The following is a 19,762-nucleotide window of genomic DNA, read 5'->3' as shown; positions in this document are numbered from 1 at the left end:
AACACAATGTCTCTAGTTTCCTAGTTCAACCCATTCTTCCAGTTTTAATTGCATATAGAATTTGTTCAACTGAAGCAAAAATCTATCTTTTTGCTAAATTCATATTAAGTCCAAATGGTTTTATTCATTGTAGTTTAACTACTACTTTGCATTTCTTAAGTTAGCTTAGCTCTAGTCTTTAGTTAATATGATGGTTTATTGCTTTGATTGTTGTCCAAGTTGTTAATTTCATTTAATTGCATAATTTTTAACTTCCCTTAGTATAGATTCTAACTCTTTGCAATAGTATTTTGCTATGTTTCATTCCTTGTACATTTTATTGGTCTATGTTGCTAGAGCTAGTCTATTTTTAATGTTGCAAAATTTCTAGTTCATTTTCCCCTCTTGTTTGTTCTTGTTTGCACATTAGGTTAGTTCACGCTACTTTAATTTATAGCCTATAATCTATTTCGTCGCTTGTTTTAATCACATTGTACTTACCTTAAAATCTTTATGCCATTACCTTTCTTATTTCTTTTTTTTTACCTTCAAAAATCCCCCAAAACATTTTTTTTTTCATTCAATCCACTCGTTGCACTAGCATATTCTTGGATTGACCTAAGTTGAATCTTATACTACATTAGTAAGGGGTTTAATTTAATTTGTTTGGGAGTTTAGGTGAAAAAAGTTTGTCACCACCTTCCCATTAAACTTAGTGAGATTATGTCTCACAAATTCGTCTAAGTTAGGATAATCCTTAGGTTCAATAGTATATAACATTGGTCATCATTTCAAGCCTTGGTGACTCCGTACATCTCATGAGCGGGATAACTACGAGTACGATTTAGGTTATTACCTCTACGAGACTTACTGAATACACAAAAATAAAGTTAGAAGAAAAATAAGAAGCAAAGTAAATCAGACAAAGAAAGATGCACAACAAAAAAACAATGAGTTCAGTCCCAACAACCCTGTAGAGAATCATAACCTAGTTATGATACAAAAAACGTAACACTTTTATTAAGGTGTCACGCTAATTAAAAAATCACCACTTACTAACTCTGATGCCACCAACTTGATAACGAAAACTAAAAACTTTATTCATTAAATAAACTCAAATCTCAAAATGTATAAATTCTTAACAACAACTGAACCAAATGGTTAGACCAAAATAAAAGACATTAACTGTTGTTATTTTCTTGAATTGAGATATTTAATGATGGTTCACCAATAACCTTATTAAAATAATTTATAACAATATATAAAGGGGATTTCTCTTTTTTGTCTACTTTTTAAAATATCGATTTTACCCTTTAAATTTAACAATTTATTAAATTTTTAAAAATTAATCGTTACTTTTACAAAAATTTTATAAAATCATATGTTTCTGCTTCTTCTCTTCTTCTTTATTTATTAATGGTTATTTTTTTATCTGTTCTGATATATTTCACTTTATTTTTAATAAATATAATTTTAATATCTATAACAATATATAAAGGGGATTCCCCTTTTTGTGTCCACTTTTTAAAATACCGATTTTACCCTTTAAATATAACAATTTATTAAATTTTTTAAAATTGACCGTTACTTTTACAAAAATTTTATAAAATCAGATGTCTCTGCTTCTTCTTTATTTATTAATGGTTATTCTTTTATCTGTTCTGATATATTTCACTTTATTTTTAATAAATATAATTCTAATATATATATATATATATATATATATATATATATATTAACTTAATAACATTATCATATTATCACCTACTAATATAATATCACGTATATTTAAAAAATATATACACACAGGTGCGATAGCGCCTGTGTTACGCTAGTTGTTTTAATTACAATTTTGTCATATTTGTTTTTAATAAATAATTTTTAATCATCTTTATTTATGATGGTTGAATGCTGATTTTGCACTAGTAACTCTATCATAAGTTGAGGGAGAGTATATAACAATTAGAAGTTGTTATATTTAAATTTTGTTGCTAAAATATGATTTGAGATTAGCTGATATTCCTTTCTCAAGTGATAATACTGTTTCGGGTACAGGGATCAAACACCTATCTCCAACACTTAATTTGTCCTTAGTCTTTTCGTACAATCCTCCACTGTTCGATCTCTCCTTTCTCCCGTTCGATTCCTCCTAGTTTTCATTCGCTCAGTTGTCTCAACAATCGGGGTACCTGTCTATAAGGCTCTGATGCTTAAGTCAGTTCAAGTTCGTTCGGGTAAGTACAATTAATGTTGTAATAAATGCGAAGTAAAAGTCTTCACCAACTTACATTGGACTCCTATTTATAATTTTTGACATGGGCCCATGATTAGTATTTTCTTAATCATAGCTTAATTGATTTTTAAACTTGATTACTGACTTGTATTACTTTAATTTACTTAACTTACTGATTTAGTTTTGGTGCAGCCGCTCGACCGGAGGGTCGTGCGTCCTAACGGAGGTCTTCATAACTATGATATGGAGACAAAGTTCAATTGGAATGAACGGCAGAGGTCGTTCGGTCGTGAGCTCACTTAAATTACTCCGAAGAGATTGCAACATCAATAACCCAAGGGATCGTCCGCCTATAGCAGACGACGTTGGACCACTTATCCTTGGATCGCCTGACCAACTGTCTGACTAGAGATGACAATAGGCCATACAGTACAAATACTAATGTTACTATTCTCATCAAAAATCTTATTCAACATTCTACAATCAAGTGTATGAAGTACTATTCAACATTGTACAACCAAACATTAAAAAAAAAAGTTTGACATTAAAAAATCGTGTTAAAGTGATTGTTATTGGATTCATTATTGCATGTAATTAATTAAATAATGTTTTCACTTAATCTTTAGCAAAATATGGGTTTTAGTAATTAAAAGTAATGAATTAAAATATTCGATAAATATATCATATATTGAATTAATTATAATGTCTCTATGCTTAAAGCGTCTATATCAAATTTGATTTGTGTTAATGTGTTGGTTTTGATTCAAAGTTAAATTACATCTTATATGGTCAATTTCTTTATCTTATTTAAATATTCATATTGTAATCATTAAAAATATAAAAAGTTTAGTCTTTCTTATATAATGTTATACAAATTCCAAAAAGATAAAATAATTTAATTAAAAATAACCCTGTAAAAAATCATCCCTCTACATAACAAACGAAAAGTTAAAATGTCATCCTTCATATAATATTGTAAATATTTACTTAAATATAAAATAGTTTAATTAAAAATAATAATAAAAAAAAAGACATGAAAGAATTTGATTCCCTTAGATGAATAGCACATCAAACAAAACAATATTGCCACAGTTCCAGAAAAATCTATCTTGTTTTCGCGAGGGAACCCCCGACACATATATTCCTTCTTCTCTCTTCACATTGGTTCAGGCAGTGTATCACAGTTATCCACTCTGGCCAAATCATGTTGGCCTCCACACTCCTACCTTCCTCCAAGCTCCACCCTTCTCATTTCGTTCCTCCCATCACCGTTGCAGAAGCTCCTCCGAGAAACAGAGTCGCAATCTTTTCCAAATCCACCCCCAAACTCGCTTTCGTTGCCAGGGCCACCAATGACGCTCGTGACGGCGCCGTTGACGCAACCTCTTCGCCGGTACGCTGCAGATACACACATCGTTTTGTTTTCACGTCCCTTTCCTATGTTTTTTGTTTAATTTTGTTATTTAACCGTTCTCTTGGTGCTTATTGGGAAGTTTTATTGATTTCTGATGTATGTGTGCTCCGGTCGATGATTACTGGTTGATATTATTTGGTGTTGTAATTGAATCATTGGGTTTAATACAGAAGATGCTCATGCGTAGATTGAGTGTGTCTGGGAACTTATTTTACAGAAATAATAAATGTTCTTTTTCCTCCTGCTTTAGATATTTTTTTGAGAAAAGAATAAATATTCGGTTTAAAAGGTTTGTCAAGGTTGTTGGATTATCTCATCGGTTGCGGTTTCGTAGCATTTCTTGATATTGTAGGAAGTTATGGGCAAGAGGAGTGCTTGGAAGACATTTTCAAATTTGAAATTGACTGGAAAAGACAAAAATAGGGGAGAGAGAGAGTGAGTCGTGTATAAATTGTAGGACCTACTGAATTTTGTGATTTCCTATAATTTCAACCAATGAGAGAGTCTCTTTCTAGATTTTTCTTATGGACAAATGTGACAGATATGATCATATATACACCAGCCAGAAATCTTGATGTAGTGGCCACAATTGCGGTTACAAGTGGTTTAAACCCTTCATGGTTTTTAATCCCTGTACAAATGGTTGTTGATGTAGGGTGTGCATATGCTTGCGACATCACTACTATAGGAGTTGCTTACAAAAATAAATTAACGTGGAGCAAAGCCAATACAACATTTTTTGAAGGATTTAAATTAAAATGTGTCGTTTTCGTTGTAATTAAAAGTGTTAGAAGTGAGTTTTAAGCCTAACTCAACCCCATAAAACCATCTTGTAAGGTGAGGTTTGAACCTCACTCATATATTATGAAATTGCTTTTTCTCTAGTCGACGTGGGACTTCCAACAAAAAGCATATTTACATAAAAAAGTATATCTCAAAAAAAAAAAAAAAAAGACTTGCAAACATGTTCATAGTTGGGTTTGATTGTTGGTTGTATATTGTTTTGAAAGTAGTTTTGGTGACTTTTGATATTTGTCTGAGATGTTATGCTTTGTGACCATACAGGGGAAGCAGAATTTAGGCAGCTACAAAATAGATTTTCAGAAAACCTCTCTTGGCCTTGTATATTTTTATAGTTAGACAACAAAACGTTTCATGTGATGTCAAATGATTAAATTTTGCTTTCAGGGTGTTGATGCAGTAACAAGTACATCTTCTGGCCTTGGTGATGGTTATGTGGCCTTGTTTGTTCGTATGTTAGGCCTTGATCGTGATCCTTTGGATAGAGAACAAGCTATAATTGCCCTCTGGAAGTATTCACTCGGTGGAAAGAAGTGTATAGACACTATAATGCAGTTTCCTGGTTGTATTAATCTTGTTGTGAACCTCCTCAGATCAGAGTCTAGTTCAGCATGCGAGGCAGCTGCAGGCCTTCTGCGATCATTGTCTTCAGTCAATCTGTATAGAAATTCTGTAGCTGACAGTGGAGCGATAGAAGAGATAAACAGATTGCTGAGACAATCTTCCTTGACTCCTGAGGTATGGAATTGGGTATACAGAAATTTGGGTTCATGTGCACATATTTCTTTGGTGTAGAAAATTAGAATATCTAGAACCATTTTTGCAGGTAAAGGAGCAGAGTTTGACTACACTGTGGAATTTATCTGTTGATGAGAAGCTCTGGATTAAAATTTCAAAGACTGAGATCCTTCCTGTAGCTATTAAGTACCTTGAAGATGAGGACATTAAAGTGCAGGAGGCTGCAGGGGGCATTTTGGCAAATTTAGCACTGAGCCGTGTTAACCACAGCATCATGGTTGAAGCGGGTGTTATACCGAAATTGGTGAGGCTTTCTTTGGGTTTAGTAAATTGAAGTTGGTTATCTTTGCATGCTGTACTGGTTTACATGCTTATCTATCTACGAGCAGTATGTAATTTCTATTTAGATTAATTCTACTAGAGATAAAGCAACAATTCCTAGGTTTGGGCCTAAAACACTACGAGTTTGATGATATACCTCTTCATGTTGTAGCCTCATTGGTCAAGTGATGAGTCCCATTTCACATTAACCTGGGTTCCCAAATTATCTATGAACTGTGTGTGATTCATGTTAAGATGAATTCTGCTAGGAGTAAACAATAATTCCTGGATTTACACTAAACTATTAGGATGATACAGTTCTCAGCATGGTAGTCTCTTTTACAAATTGGTGGGGAGTCCCATTCCATGTCAACCTAGGTCCTCTACTACTCCTTAGAAACATGACTTAATTCTTTGCAGAAAGACACAAGTTACCTTATATTTGGAATTTGTGAAAGAATTTTCGGTCCTATAAAAGGAGGATATGTGTGGAAAATATTGAATAATTATATCAGATCAGAGATAAAAAAGAATGGCTCAACCTATTAAGTAAACAGTGAATAATTAATTACAATTATTCAGTTTCTCATTAGTATAGAAAGAAATATTATATATACTGTTTTTATTTTATTTTTTAGTCTTTTTCGTTAATCCCTAGCTTTCAACTTAGTAATGTCTTCCAATAAAAGTTGAACGGAAAAAGAAGGAAGAATTAGAAGGAATTACATATTGAAACTTATCGATATTTGCATTGTATTTAGCAAAGTTCCTTTCTCTTAATGCTTACAATAGCCAAGAATGTGATTATGTTTAATGTTACTTCAGGCAAAGTTCTTAACATCTAATCTGGAAGGATCTAAAGTTCTTAGGAAGGAAGCAAGGAACACATTGCTAGAACTTTTTAAGGACAATGATTATAAAGTTCTTGTTATGGAGGAAGGTCTGGTTCCTGTGCCATTAATTGGTGCTGCAGCCTTTAAGTCATTCAACCCAGGCTTACATTTGTGGCCCACATTACCTGATGGTACAGAAATTGAAAGGACCTCTAGACAGCCATCGCGATTTGGTGCTTCGGAATTACTTCTTGGATTAAATATTGATGACAAGAATGCTAACTTAGAGGAGGCAAAGATCAGTGCAATTGTTGGACGAACCCAACAACAATTCCTTGCTCGTGTTGGAGCCTTACAAATGGAAGAAAAAATTATACCTAATTCTGATTGCTCAAATGATCAGAGGTTTACACTTTTACCTTGGATGGATGGTGTTGCTCGTTTAGCACTGATATTAGAACTGGAAGACAAGTCTGCATCAATTAAGGCTGCAGAATCAATTGCCACTGCATGTATCAATGAACATATGCGTATTGCATTCAGGGAGGCTGGAGTAATTAGGCATTTAATAAGGCTTTTGAACTGTGATGACGAAGCAGTCCAGTTGGCGGTAACACAAGCTTTGGAAAGGCTGTCTGTTAGGTAAAATAATCAAAATATAGGTCATAGCTTTATAATTGCAGCTTTAAGTTTGTATTCATGATATTGAGAACTGCCTCTTGTTTTCGCTGAATATAAATCTGTTCATTACTATTTAAAATATATGATATTTTAGGATTCTCTTACTACAAAGGCTGTAAAGAACACCTTCCACTGTAAACCATGAAATTTGGGATATGATTGTTGTAGTTAGTGATAAATTATTGTTCTATTATAGATTGAAAATGTGTCAAATAGTTAATATCAGTGTATAGTAAGAAGTTAATTCCTACAAGGTACAAAATAGACCCTGTGGTAAAGTATGTAATTTTTGATATAGCATTTAGGAAATATACATGGAAAAGAAAATAGGAAAAAACCAAAAGTAACGTCATATGGATAATGTTCATGAAATGAGCAAAGCACAACTTTGAGTGGAATAAGACTTGCTTGTGAAATTGTTGTTATTAAACCTTAGGGAAGTGAGAAACATTGAGTTGAAACTGTGTTTTTGAGACAACGTGAGGGCTTTATTTATATTGAGAAAAATGAATCAGTATAGTTATTAGAATACAATAGAATAAAAGAAAATAAGAGATTTTTTTTTCTATCTCTGTATGTTTCTGTTACATTGTTTCTCTCTGTGGTTTGTTATTCCCAGCTGTCACTTTTTGGTGAATCTGCCAAATAAAATAATTTTACAACCAGTCTCTGATACATCTTTTTTTCTATTGCTGATTCCTCTTCAGCCTGACATAACTTGTGATTAGGATCCATTGGAGTTGACACCGGTCTGCACCCAAGTTTCCCAGTTACTACCACCAAATTAGTTATATACTTCTGTTGAGATATGAAAATTTCGTGGTTAGAGTAGGCTACTTCAATACCTAAAATATACTTTAGTCTTAGTAGCTCTTTTAGTTCTAATTCTCTTACTAGTCTCTGTTTCAAGTCTTCTTTCTCTTTTTCATCATTTCCTATCACTATAATATCATCAACACAAAATAGAAGTACTGTTACCCCTTTCCCTGCATGGTTAGTAAACAAAGTGTAATATCTTTTGACTTTGTTTATAGTCAAATCCCTTCATAGCTTTTTGTGAATAAACCAAACCAAGTTCTAGGGCATTGTTTCAGTCCATAAAGAGCCTTTTGTAGTCTACACACTTTATTTTTTGAGTCCTTCCAACCCAAGTGGAATATTCATGTAGATTTCTTCAAATTTTCCAAGGTGAAATGCATTTTTAACAACATATTATAGAAGTTTCCAATCAAAGTGGGCAGCTAAGGGCAAAAGAATCCATATAGTATTCATCTTAGCAACTGGTGCAAAAGTCTCCTGGTAGTCTATTCAATAAGCTTGAGTCTATTCCATAAGCTCGAGTGCATCCCTTGAGTCTATTCCATCAACCGTATATTTTGTTGTGCATTTCCAATTGCAATCAACAATATTCTCTTCTTTGGGTTTGTTAATAATTTTCCAAGTACTGTTCTTTTTCGATGCATCCATCTCCACTTTCATGGCATCTCCATTCTTTCTCTGTCAGAGCTTCAGTAACAATGTTAGGGATAACAACAAAATTCAAACTAACAGTAAACCTTTTATGGTTAGCCAAGAATCTATCTAGAGAAACGTAATTTGATATAGGGAGGTCGTTTTGTGCAGATTCTTGTACTTTTCTGATGGCTATTGACAGATCAAGGTCACATGGAGAGTTGAGAGTGTTCTCAATTTCTGGTTCAGAACTTGGGTTGGATTCATGGTCTTGCCACATGTCTGGAATGCTCTTCCTTCTTGTGTAGACATTGCTGAATCTTGGAAAGCTATATGTACTAAATCATGGGGCTGAATATCTAATTGTTCCAATACTTTATGGTTGTAGTTCAGTAGCATCAATGATTTTATCAGTTACAGTTTCTAATTGTGCCCTAGAATTAATTTGCTTAGCTATAGGTTCATTTTTGGAGGCTTTAGTTTGAGTATATGACAGAACAAAGGGTTCAAGGTGGTCATCACAATCTTCTGAAAGAACTTCCTGGGAGATTGGGAGAAGAAAAGATTTAGTTTCAATGAAGGTGATGATAGTGGAGATATACAATTTTTTAGACGATGGACTGTAACACTGCTAATCCTTTGAGTTGTTGAATAACCAAGAAAGACACATCTAACGGCTAGTGGATCAAGTTTGTCTCTATTTCGGTTGTGGATATGTACAAAAGCTGTGCATCCAAATATTTTGGGAATGATCCCATTTGTGATCTTAAAGTGAGAGAAAAAATTTCTTTAGGTTTCAAGAGGATTTTTGTTTGTCTAGTATATGTGAGGGCAGTCTATTTATCATATATGCAGCAGTGAGGACAACCTTACCCCAATAATTGTTTGGAGCTTTCCCTTGAAAGAGAAGTGCTTGGGTGGTGTTAACCAAGTGCCTATTTCTCTTCTTTGCCACTCCATTCTGTTGGGGAGTATAGGCACATGAAGAGTCATGAATAATCCCTTTGGATTGAAAAACTTAAGAAAAATACAAAGAAATTAGAACGAATTTGAGAGTGTGTATTCCCCTCACTTAGGTTTTCATATTTATAGTAGTTTGAGATGCATTAGATACAATGGATGAGAGGGAAAAGTAGAGAACACTAGAAGATGCTCCTAGGAACTAGGTCTAGCACCAAGCATGCTCCTAGGAACTAGGTTCAGCACAAAGTACAATAAGTCCTATTTAAGACTATTTATTCTAACATTCTTGTTCAAGCTAGAGCATACAAATTGAATGTGTCAAGCTTGGAACAAATAAATTCAATCTGAGGACCTCTCAAGGATTTGTTAATACATCTGCAAGTTGATCATTTGATTTGACAAACTCATTGCAAATTTCTTTGTACAACAATTTTTCTCGAATAAAATAACAATCAATTTCAATGTGTTTAGTCCTCTCATTGTATACAGGATTAGAAGCAATGTGGAGAGCAACTTGGTTATCACAATTCACCTTCATCGATTGAATGTCTCAAAATCTAGTTCATATCTAATTCTTGTAAGAACTGTATCTCTTATGGTCATAATAAGGTTCTGCTTGGTCAAGTACATGTGTGAAACTTGGATCCATTGATGTGTCTATAGAGACTTCAAATTTATCATCCTTTTTTCTTGTAGAATATTGAAAGTGTATTTTCTTTGAGATATGACCAAACCATCCTTTGATTGTGCCACTTCTATACTAAAGAATACCATAGGTGTCCGTGATGGTTTCGATCATATAGCATCGCGAGATAGATCTATACTCAAGGCAACTATCCTCTTCCATAATTCAGTGAAGACCAGGAGCAACAACCCCATTGGGAAACCTTTCACCGTGCCACATGATTCTTTTGTGGAGCACTCATTCAGAGGCACTACTGCCTCTGCATGCAAATAGGATTCAAAGATATTAGGTGACTGAGTGAAAGTGAACAGCTTTGAGCAAATCTTGTAGAGGGGATACAGAGCATACTCGTTGTAGCCAAAAAATAAATAAATGAACACATCTATAATTGTGGGCAGTAAAAAGATGAGGTTCTTTGGTTACTAATGGTGGTCAAGGATAAGATATTACTTTCAGTGGCCGACATTAAGTTTGCATGAGAAATCTGGGAGACTCCACATAGAATGTATGAGTCATTGACAATGTTAAACATGAAGTTTCTTGAGCATGTGGGTAGTAAGTCGCGCTGGAGAAGATGGTGGGGGGTGGGATAGTATTGAGGCACTGTGTGGAGGGATAAAAGAGAGTTAAAGAATCTAGAAATCTAATATCATTTAGAGAGGATTGGCTGTAATTGTCTGATCTGTGCATACGAGTCCTCTTATTTATGATGAAGAAAAAAGATACAATAATAAGGAACAAAATCAATATATAATAATAGGAAATATTTGGTAAGATATTTGTCTAGTGAATCATGTCATATGTTCCTAATTTTTGTAATCAACTCATATCTCTAAAATAGTCAAATCATATCACTAACAAATTGTAATGATTGCTTCGTGATTTTCTGGATGCAGCAATATTGTTTGCCAGGTAATTGAAGCTGAAGGGGTTTTAGGTCCTTTAGTTAGCATTTTGAAATGCTCGGGGACAGTGGGAACTATTGTGGAAAAGGTATTGTTATTTCTTTTGTGTTTAGGTCTGGCAAGTTTCCAGAACATAAGGATAAAAACTGAATGAGGTTTATCTGATGATTTGATATGCCTCTACAGTCTTTGAGTATACTAGCAAGGATATTTGACGCAACTGGAGGTTTGTATTGCACTTCTTTCAGGAACTTTAGAGTTGATTTTTTTTTTTTCTAATTGATTGTCAAGTACATTGATTCCTTTCAGTTTTTTGATGGACCAGTTAATGGATCTGAAAAGGCATTTGGTGGAGCAAAAAGTGACTGTGTTTCAACCGGGTTTAGTAGTACTGAACAAACTGTATCAAAAACATTCTCAAGGTTATTAGAGGGACCGAACCATATTTTTTAGTTCAATATTGATCTTTATGTTGTTGGATCCAGCAACAGGTCATAAGTGTTCTACTTAGTGGTAGTTACACTGACTTTTTATGTGTTAAATTTTTCAGGAATGATATACTGGATTCTGTTTTCATTTCACACCTTGTTGAGATTCTGAAGTCCTCTCCCCCCAATTTACAAGAAAAAGCTGCATCTGTGCTTGAGTTTGTGGCATTGACTGACCCAACTCTGGCCCCAATTTTATCTTTGGATATTGAATCTGGTCTCAGTTCTGCTTTTCAGCAAAAGATTTTGAAAATTTCAGGTAAATAATATCTGCATGCGCTCTGTTACAAGTACATATTCTTTTATTTTGTATATGTGGATGTATAACATGTACATCAAAATGACCAAACCTCATTATCTCTGACTCTAAATGTATGGTTTTTGAGAGATGTGAGGGCAGGATTAAGAGACGAAATTGGATCTCTTAAGTGCTTTTGGTTATCACCGACCATAAGTTGGATCTGATCAACTGGTGCATAGCCAGTAGCATTTGCCATTGTTTATTTTTAACTCCTCTTTTACACACATTATGTTCCCATTTTACTTTATGCTTGATTCATATTTTTCTTCTTGTTCAAATCCTATCTTATCTAATATCTATTGTCATATTGTCATATACAAGCCAGCTTTAATTAATTAGTGAAAAATGAGTCATCATTATTGATATTTCTATTTTATGTCTATTGAATATAGTAAAAACTAGGTATAGGATTAATCTCCCTTATGTAGAAAATACACATAGGGTAATGTATTTATAATAAAGAAAATATGGACCAAGTCCAAAATACAAATAATGATAGAAAAGAGATAATAACATAAACAAAAGATAAAAGATAAAAGATAAGATATTTAACACTCCCCCTCAAGTTGGTGCATGTAAAACGTCTATACCAAGCTTATTACAAATATAATCAATTCTCGGTCCTCATAAAGACTTAGTGAAAATATATGCTAACTAATCACTTGAGTTAACGAATTCAGTCTTGATTTCTCCATGTACAATCTCTCAATTGAAATGATAGTCAATCCCAATGACTTTCATCCTTTCATGAAAGACAGGATTAAAACTAATATGAAGAGCAGCCTAATTGTCACATATAAGTATCATTTGAATGATATTTCCAAATTGCAACTCTCTAAGCAATTGCATAAGTCAAACAAGTTTACAAGTGGCTGAAGCCATAACTCTATATTCTGCTTTTGTACTAGATCTTGCCACAATACTTTGTTTCTTGCTCTTCTAAGAGATCAAGTTACCACCAATGAAGACACAATATTCGGAAGTAGATATTTTATCAGAAGGATATCTTGCCTAATCAGCATATGAATAATAAAGAATTGTTGTATAGTTATTGGAACCATATAACAAACCTTTTCCAGGAGATTAGGGATGACAAAAATACCCGAATTCGTGGCATATAGTTGGTACTCGCGGACAACGGGTAGTGGATATTTTAATATCCATTTATAAATGGGTCGGGTGCAATATCATTGTATCCGTAACCTCGGTTACCAACATAAAAGTTAAAATAAATATTTAATTTATATTTTATTAAATTAAATTTAAAGTTAAAATTTAATTTATATTTTATTAGATTAAATTTAATTAAAATTAAAATTTAATTTATATTTAATTTAATTTAATTTATATTTAATTTTATATTTGTTTGTAATTTTATTTAAATTTTATTTTAAAAATTTATAAAATATATTATTTTAAATATTTGTGGGCATCTACGGCCGCGGGTTTTAAAAAACCTGCGGGTATTTTTTAAATGGGTACTCGACAGGTAACGAGGCGAGTAATTAGTGAATTATTTTGTTGCGGGTAGGCACTATCCGTGTATGACTTAACTTATTGTCATCCCTATAGGAGATCCTTTAATATATGGATGACTACATTCCAATAGTCTTCACATGGGAAATTGAGAGATTAACTCACCACATTGCAAAGAAAATGTTAGGATGAGTAACCGTAAAATAATTCAATTTTTCAACTAATCTTCTATATTGTTTAGGATCTAAAATAGTCTCCCCCCTAATTTGGTAGTAGTTTGGTATTAGGATACATGGGTGTGCATCAGATTTTGAGTTAATTAACCTAGTTTCCTCCAAAATATTCAATGCATACATTTTTGAGATATAACAGTATGATCATTGGATTGTACTACTTCAATACGAAGAAATATGAGTTTGTCAAGATCTTTGGTCTAAATATGGTGGGAAAAATGTTTCATTTTGGAGATGTCATGGTGGTCACTACCTGGAAGAACAACGTCATCACATATACTATCAAATATAGACATCCAATACTTGAGTGACAGTAAAAGACTGAATGATCTGCCTCATTGAGTCATACCAAATTATTAAACAATGCTGCTAAATTTTCCCAACAAGGCCTTAGGAGACTGTTTTAGGCCATATAAAAATTTGCAAAGACGACATACCAACCTAGAACACTCCCTTTGAGCAATAAATCCTGGAGGTTGCTCCATATAACAATGTTGCTAAATTTTCCAAACAAGGCCCTAGGAGACTATTTTAGGTCATAAAATGATTTGCGAAGACAACATACCAATCTAGAAGACTGCTTTTGAGCAACAAATCCTGAAGATTGCTCCATACAAATCACTTTTTGCAAATAGCCATTGAGGAAAGCATTTTTTACATCCAGTTGATAAGGAAGCCATTGTTGAAGAGTAGTCATGGCAATAAATAAATGAATAGAAGCCATCTTTGCCATTGGAGAAAATATATCACAATAATCCAATTCAAAAATTTGTGTGTAACCTTTGGCTACAAGACAAACTTTGGTAGCAAAAGTCCATCTGCAACCTACAACAAATTTCCCACATGCTAATGGGACAAGTTCCCAAGTTCCACTATTCTAAAGAGCACTTAGTTTATCTAGCATGATTTGACGTCAACTGGGATGGGCTTGAGGCATTACTAACAAAATTGGGAATGGACACAGAAGAAATAGTTGAAAGCCAGGTATAAAAAGGTGAAGATAATCTGTGGTAACTCAAAGCAATATAATGTGGAGAGGGATTACGGATAGAATGTAACCTTTACGGATGATAATTGAAAGGTCTAACTTAGCTGTTAGACCCGGAAGAGACAAAAGAGTTGGCACTTGAAGTGAGTCACTTGGTGGTTGTTGGAAACAATGTCTTCGACTATGAACTGAAGTGGTGGTGGAGGAGAATTTGACAGTGGACTTGGCACAATTGGAGGAGCACAAACAACATGAATATCAATTGTAATAGATGGAGAAGACACATCATAAGAAGAAGGACCCTAAAAAAACACATTTGTGTGATCTAGGAGATAAGTTATCAGACTAGAACTAAAATTATGAACAAAACATGTAGACCCAAAACCCTTCAGAGGTAAGGGATGGAGAGGTTCATGAAGAAATAAAATAGAATGAGGAATTTTTTTATCTAAAATCAAAGATGACATGTGATTAATAAGATAACATGGGGTAAGAATAACATCACCCAAAAATGTTGAGGAACCTTACCATGAATTGAAAGAGTGCGAGATGTTTCAATAAGATGTCTATCTTGTGTTCAACCATCCATTTTGTTGAGGTGTGTAAGCAAATGAAATTTGATGGAGAATGTCATAAGAAACCATAAATTGATTAAAAGAATGGGAAATATATTCATGACCATTATCACTTTGCAAAGTTCGAATAGAAACACCAAACTGAATTTTAATTTCGTTATAAAAAGATTGAAATATATAAAATAACTCAAAACGATTTTTCATTAAAAACTACCAAGTACATCTGGAATAATCATCAATAAAGGTAACAAAATATTGAAAACCTAAATTAGACTTAATACGACTAGGTATCCAAATGTTAGAGTGAACTAAGGCAAAATGGGAACAAGCATTGTAAGACACTTCGAAGAAATGAACTATGATTATGTTTTCCTAAGATAACTTGGACAACCTTGGAACAAACTGCTACAATTTAGCTAGACTAAGATGACCTAATTGAGTATGAAGGAGAGATGGAGACTCCCATGTGTAGAAGGGCGGGAGATGATAAAGACCATGATACTCACATCCGGTGCCAATCACTTATCTCGAATTCCAATCCTGTAAACAAACAAAATCTTTCGTAAAAGAAATAACACAATTCAGAGAATGGGTTGGACGATTAACAGATAATAAGTTAAAAGGAGATCCAGGAGCATAAAGAACATTATCAATGGATAAAAAAGAAAAAAGATTAATAGTCCTAACACCCTGAGCTAAAACCCTAGACCCATTAGCCATTGTAACAGAAAATAAATTATTTAGAGAGGACAAAGAATAAAACAAAGATTTGTTACCAGTAATGTGATTTGTGGTTCCTGAGTCGAGAACCAAGGACCAAGAGAAGAAAATTGAGTTAGACTAACAAAAGATGTACTTGTGCGTGCAACAAAAGCATTGAACTAGAGGGTTGACGATGCTAACACCATTTGAGAAAATCATTGAAAATAGTCAGTGCTATCAAATGGAGGAGGATCCACAGTAGATGATTATGAGGGAGGTATTAGAAGAGGCAGCGGAAAGAGAAAAAACCCTAAAAATCCAAAGAGGTTCGATCAAAGCAACAAGGCTTGATCCAAAAAGAGGAGGCCACAACGAATCTAGTGACAGTGATTGGTGTCGACGAAGATGACTCACGCGTCACCATGCACGATTGGTAAAAGTTGTGTCTGTGAAACTTTGATCGGCGCATTGGAGCGTGTCTGAACCTCGATGGCTGCGATCTTCATGGTGTGGTTGTCGCCTAGCTGAGATGAGCAAAACCATGTGGTCTCTTGGTCAAAACTGAAACTCCAATGACGGAGACAATTGTTGCAGTGGCAGGGGTGACGAAAAAATTTGCCAAAGAACCCTAGGCTTCAGATACCATATTGAATATAGTAAAAACTAGGTATAGGATTAATCTCCCTTGTATAGAAAATACAAATAGGATACCGTATTTATAATAAAGAAAATATGGGCTAAGACCAAAATATTAATAATGATAGAAAAGAAATAATAATAGACATAGTATCAAACTCGCGAGTTAACTCGTTAACTCGTCCGAGTTTACGTTTCTACTTATCTTGAGTAAGTTGACTCGGAAACAAACTCGTTGTTAGAGTAAACTCGGTAGACTCGTCGTGAACTCAGTGAACTCACGAGTCCACAGCCGAGTTGGCGAGTCAAGAGGATTTTTTCTATAAACCTAAAACACCTAATTTTCTTGTTAGGGTTCTTGTTCTTCGATGTTGCTCGTCGTCGTTGCTGCATTTCCTTTGGTCATAGTCGAGTTCGTGGCTGGTTGCAATCGCAGTCGAGTTCATGGGTGGTCGCAATCGCAGTCGTGTTCGTGGGTCATCACCCTTGTTTTGCTCGCCCTGTTGATTATTGTTCTTATCGCTATTCCCCATTTTCTTTCGCTAGTGGAGTCTTAAATCTAGGGTCAGAAGGAGGCACATGAAACTTTTCATTTCCTATCTACTGCACAGTAGGTTCTTTATGGAGATTTAGGTTTTTTCATTGCATTTGGGCCTCCACAAAAGTTCAGGAAGCTCAGGAACCTTTTGTTTTTATAAAACTTAACTCAATATATGTACAATTAATTAAAGTTATTATAAAAGAATAACAATATCACAAAAATATAAAAAATAATTAAAATATACAATATGATAAAATAATAATACTAATATTTTAGTAAAAATATATAAAAAATTATTTATCACATTGTATAATATTAAATCATTATATTATTTATAAATATTTTAATTTTTTTGTTTGAAAACTCTTACGAGTTTATGATCTGAGTCTACGATTCGAGTTTACTAAGCTCTCACAAGTCTATGTAAACTCTCGAGTTTGACAACCTTGATACCAGATAAACAAAAGATGAAACATAAAAGATAAGATATTTAAGAATATTTATAAGTTTGAGATTATTTTGTAACTCCTGCACCTTTTCCACTCTCTTGGAGATAGAGATAGTTGTGCTTTCATTTTGTTGTAGTAAAATATCTTTTCTCTGTTGTCAATGTGAAAATAATATTTATAATAGAGAATAATACTGAAAATATGGGCTAGGCCCAGATATACATAATATTGTAACTAACATAAGATATTGTAACTAACAATATCTAACTTCCCCTCTCAAATGGATGCATATAAATTATATGTACCAAGCTTTTTACAAATTTAATCAATTATTGGTCCGCGTAAAAGGACTTGGTGAAAATATCTATTAATTGATCATTTGAGTTAACAAAATCAGTCTTGATGTCTCCAAATACAGTATTTTCTCGAATAAAATAACAGTTAGCCTCAATGTATTTGGTTCTTTCATGGAAGATGGGATTAGAGCTAATATGAATAACAACCTGATTGTCACATATAACTGTCATTTGAGTGACATCTCCAAATTGTAACTATGAATGTACTATTAAAGTAATTGTTTAAACCCAACAAGTTCACAAGTGCTTGAGGCCATAACTCTATATTATGCTTTTGCACTAGATCTTGCCACATTATTTTGTTTCTTACTCTTCCAAGATATCAAGTTACCTTCGATGGAAACACAATATCCGAAAGTAAATCTTTTATTAAAAGGAGATCTTGTCCGATCAACATCTAAATAACATCAACATTTTCAGCAAGAGGAACTAGACAACCAATGCCAACCAATTCATCAACAATAGACTTGACACTACTTAAGTAATCATGCATTGTCTTAGTGCCAAGGGATTGATTGCAAAGATCAGTGTGGAGTGTGGAGTTGATGAAGGATTATCTTGTTCCTTTTTAAGATTATTAAATATGGTGTGAGTTGATTAAGAAAGCTAAGTGAAATCCCCACTGGACATTAAGATAGCAAGCTATCTAGATGTGAAGGTTCCTTTCACAAAGCTCAAGAGAAGAAGATGATGGATTGATTCAAAACAAAAAGGAAATGGAAAGCACATAAACCATAGAAAACCAAGAACAATTAAAGGAAGAAGAAAACATAAAATGGAAAGGAAAGGAATGGTAAAAATGTGAGAAGCACGCCACTACAAGGCTAGGCTAGAAGCCATGGCAACCTTGAAGATGAGTGGATGTGTGCCGCCACTTGCTATGCAAGATAAGGCTTAGAAGTATTCACTCCCAAGGGAGGAAACTCTCACAAATGGTTGAGACACAAGAGTGTTTTTACTTCAAAATGTTCAACCCTTTTACATGTCTAGGAGCACCCCTTATATAGAAGAGTTTAGGGGCCTCTAAGCAAATAAAAGATACCTAAGGATGTCTCTACAAAAACCTAACCCTAGCTTCTAGAAACTAGGTCAAATAAGGTTACAAAAATGAGAGACAAAAGAGCCAACTATGGTGTGTGTAAGGCTAATTTCGTTCTAGCACAAAAGGAGACAAAGAATGTGTCTCATATGTCTCCAAAGAGTGGCCAAAGTGTGCTAAAAACAAAGGAGACCAAAGGTACATAGGTACACTTGTTTTATGCCATTTACTTTATGCTTTATGCCTTTACTTTACTCTCTCATCCACATCATTTATGCTCCCCAATCACCATGCGCCACCTAACATTGGTTTCTTACTCCTAATTAACCTACAAAGCCAATAAATATAGATTAGCATGTTGGCTTAAGTCAAGTCAACTATAGTCAACAAGTCAAACCTAGTCAAAGGTCAACAAGTCAACTAAAGTTGATTCAACTAAGTCAACTTAGGGAATCAAAAATAACAAACACAAATGAAAAGGATGAAGGATTAGTGAACTTCCTTTCTAAACATGCTTAGTCTTCTTAAGCATGTGCCTTCATCCTTGGTTGGGGTCAATCCTTCATCATCCTCTCCTTCTTGGAGAGAATTTGACCACAAATTCTTGAAGCCTTTATGGATGGCACTTGACTTGATTTGGGGGAGGATTTGTGCCTCCCTTTTATGAGCTTTTGTTCCATCCTTTCTAAGGGTATTACCCCTAGCTTTGGTTAGGCCATCTTTATTTTCTAGACTATTCTTCCTCTCTTGCTTGTGCTTTGGGCTTTCCTTTTTGGCTTGGGAAGAGAAGGAAGGGTGATGTACATCTTGCTTTGGAAGAATTTTTTTGTAGGCAAGTAACACCTTAGTGAAAGCTTGCCCCTTTTGTTTTTCTTCTTTATCTTTTCTTATTATATTTCTATCCTTATTAACTTCTTGAGGTGATAGAGGTAGTAAAGTTATCTTTTTCCCATTTTTGAAGAAAATGTATTGG

General features: G+C 34.0%; 1 protein-coding gene across 1 annotated transcript in view; it reads left to right on the top strand.

Moving 5' to 3' along the window:
* The first annotated feature begins 3,291 nt into the window (after positions 1-3,291).
* LOC114173647 overlaps positions 3,292-19,762 on the top strand; it is a 28,871-nt gene continuing 12,400 nt past the window's right edge. The window contains exons 1-8 of the mRNA XM_028058148.1: positions 3,292-3,605; positions 4,815-5,165; positions 5,254-5,469; positions 6,312-6,961; positions 10,997-11,093; positions 11,192-11,231; positions 11,331-11,427; positions 11,556-11,752. Of these exons, the coding sequence (XP_027913949.1) occupies positions 3,417-3,605; positions 4,815-5,165; positions 5,254-5,469; positions 6,312-6,961; positions 10,997-11,093; positions 11,192-11,231; positions 11,331-11,427; positions 11,556-11,752 (1,837 nt within the window). The 5' untranslated portion in view covers positions 3,292-3,416. The remainder of the gene's footprint in view (positions 3,606-4,814; positions 5,166-5,253; positions 5,470-6,311; positions 6,962-10,996; positions 11,094-11,191; positions 11,232-11,330; positions 11,428-11,555; positions 11,753-19,762) is intronic.

The sequence above is a fragment of the Vigna unguiculata genome, chromosome 2, assembly GCF_004118075.2.
Source record: "Vigna unguiculata cultivar IT97K-499-35 chromosome 2, ASM411807v1, whole genome shotgun sequence".
Classification (NCBI taxonomy): Eukaryota; Viridiplantae; Streptophyta; class Magnoliopsida; order Fabales; family Fabaceae; genus Vigna; species Vigna unguiculata.
Note: the sequence above shows the minus strand (reverse complement) of the source record. Positions and strands in the feature narration are given on the sequence as shown.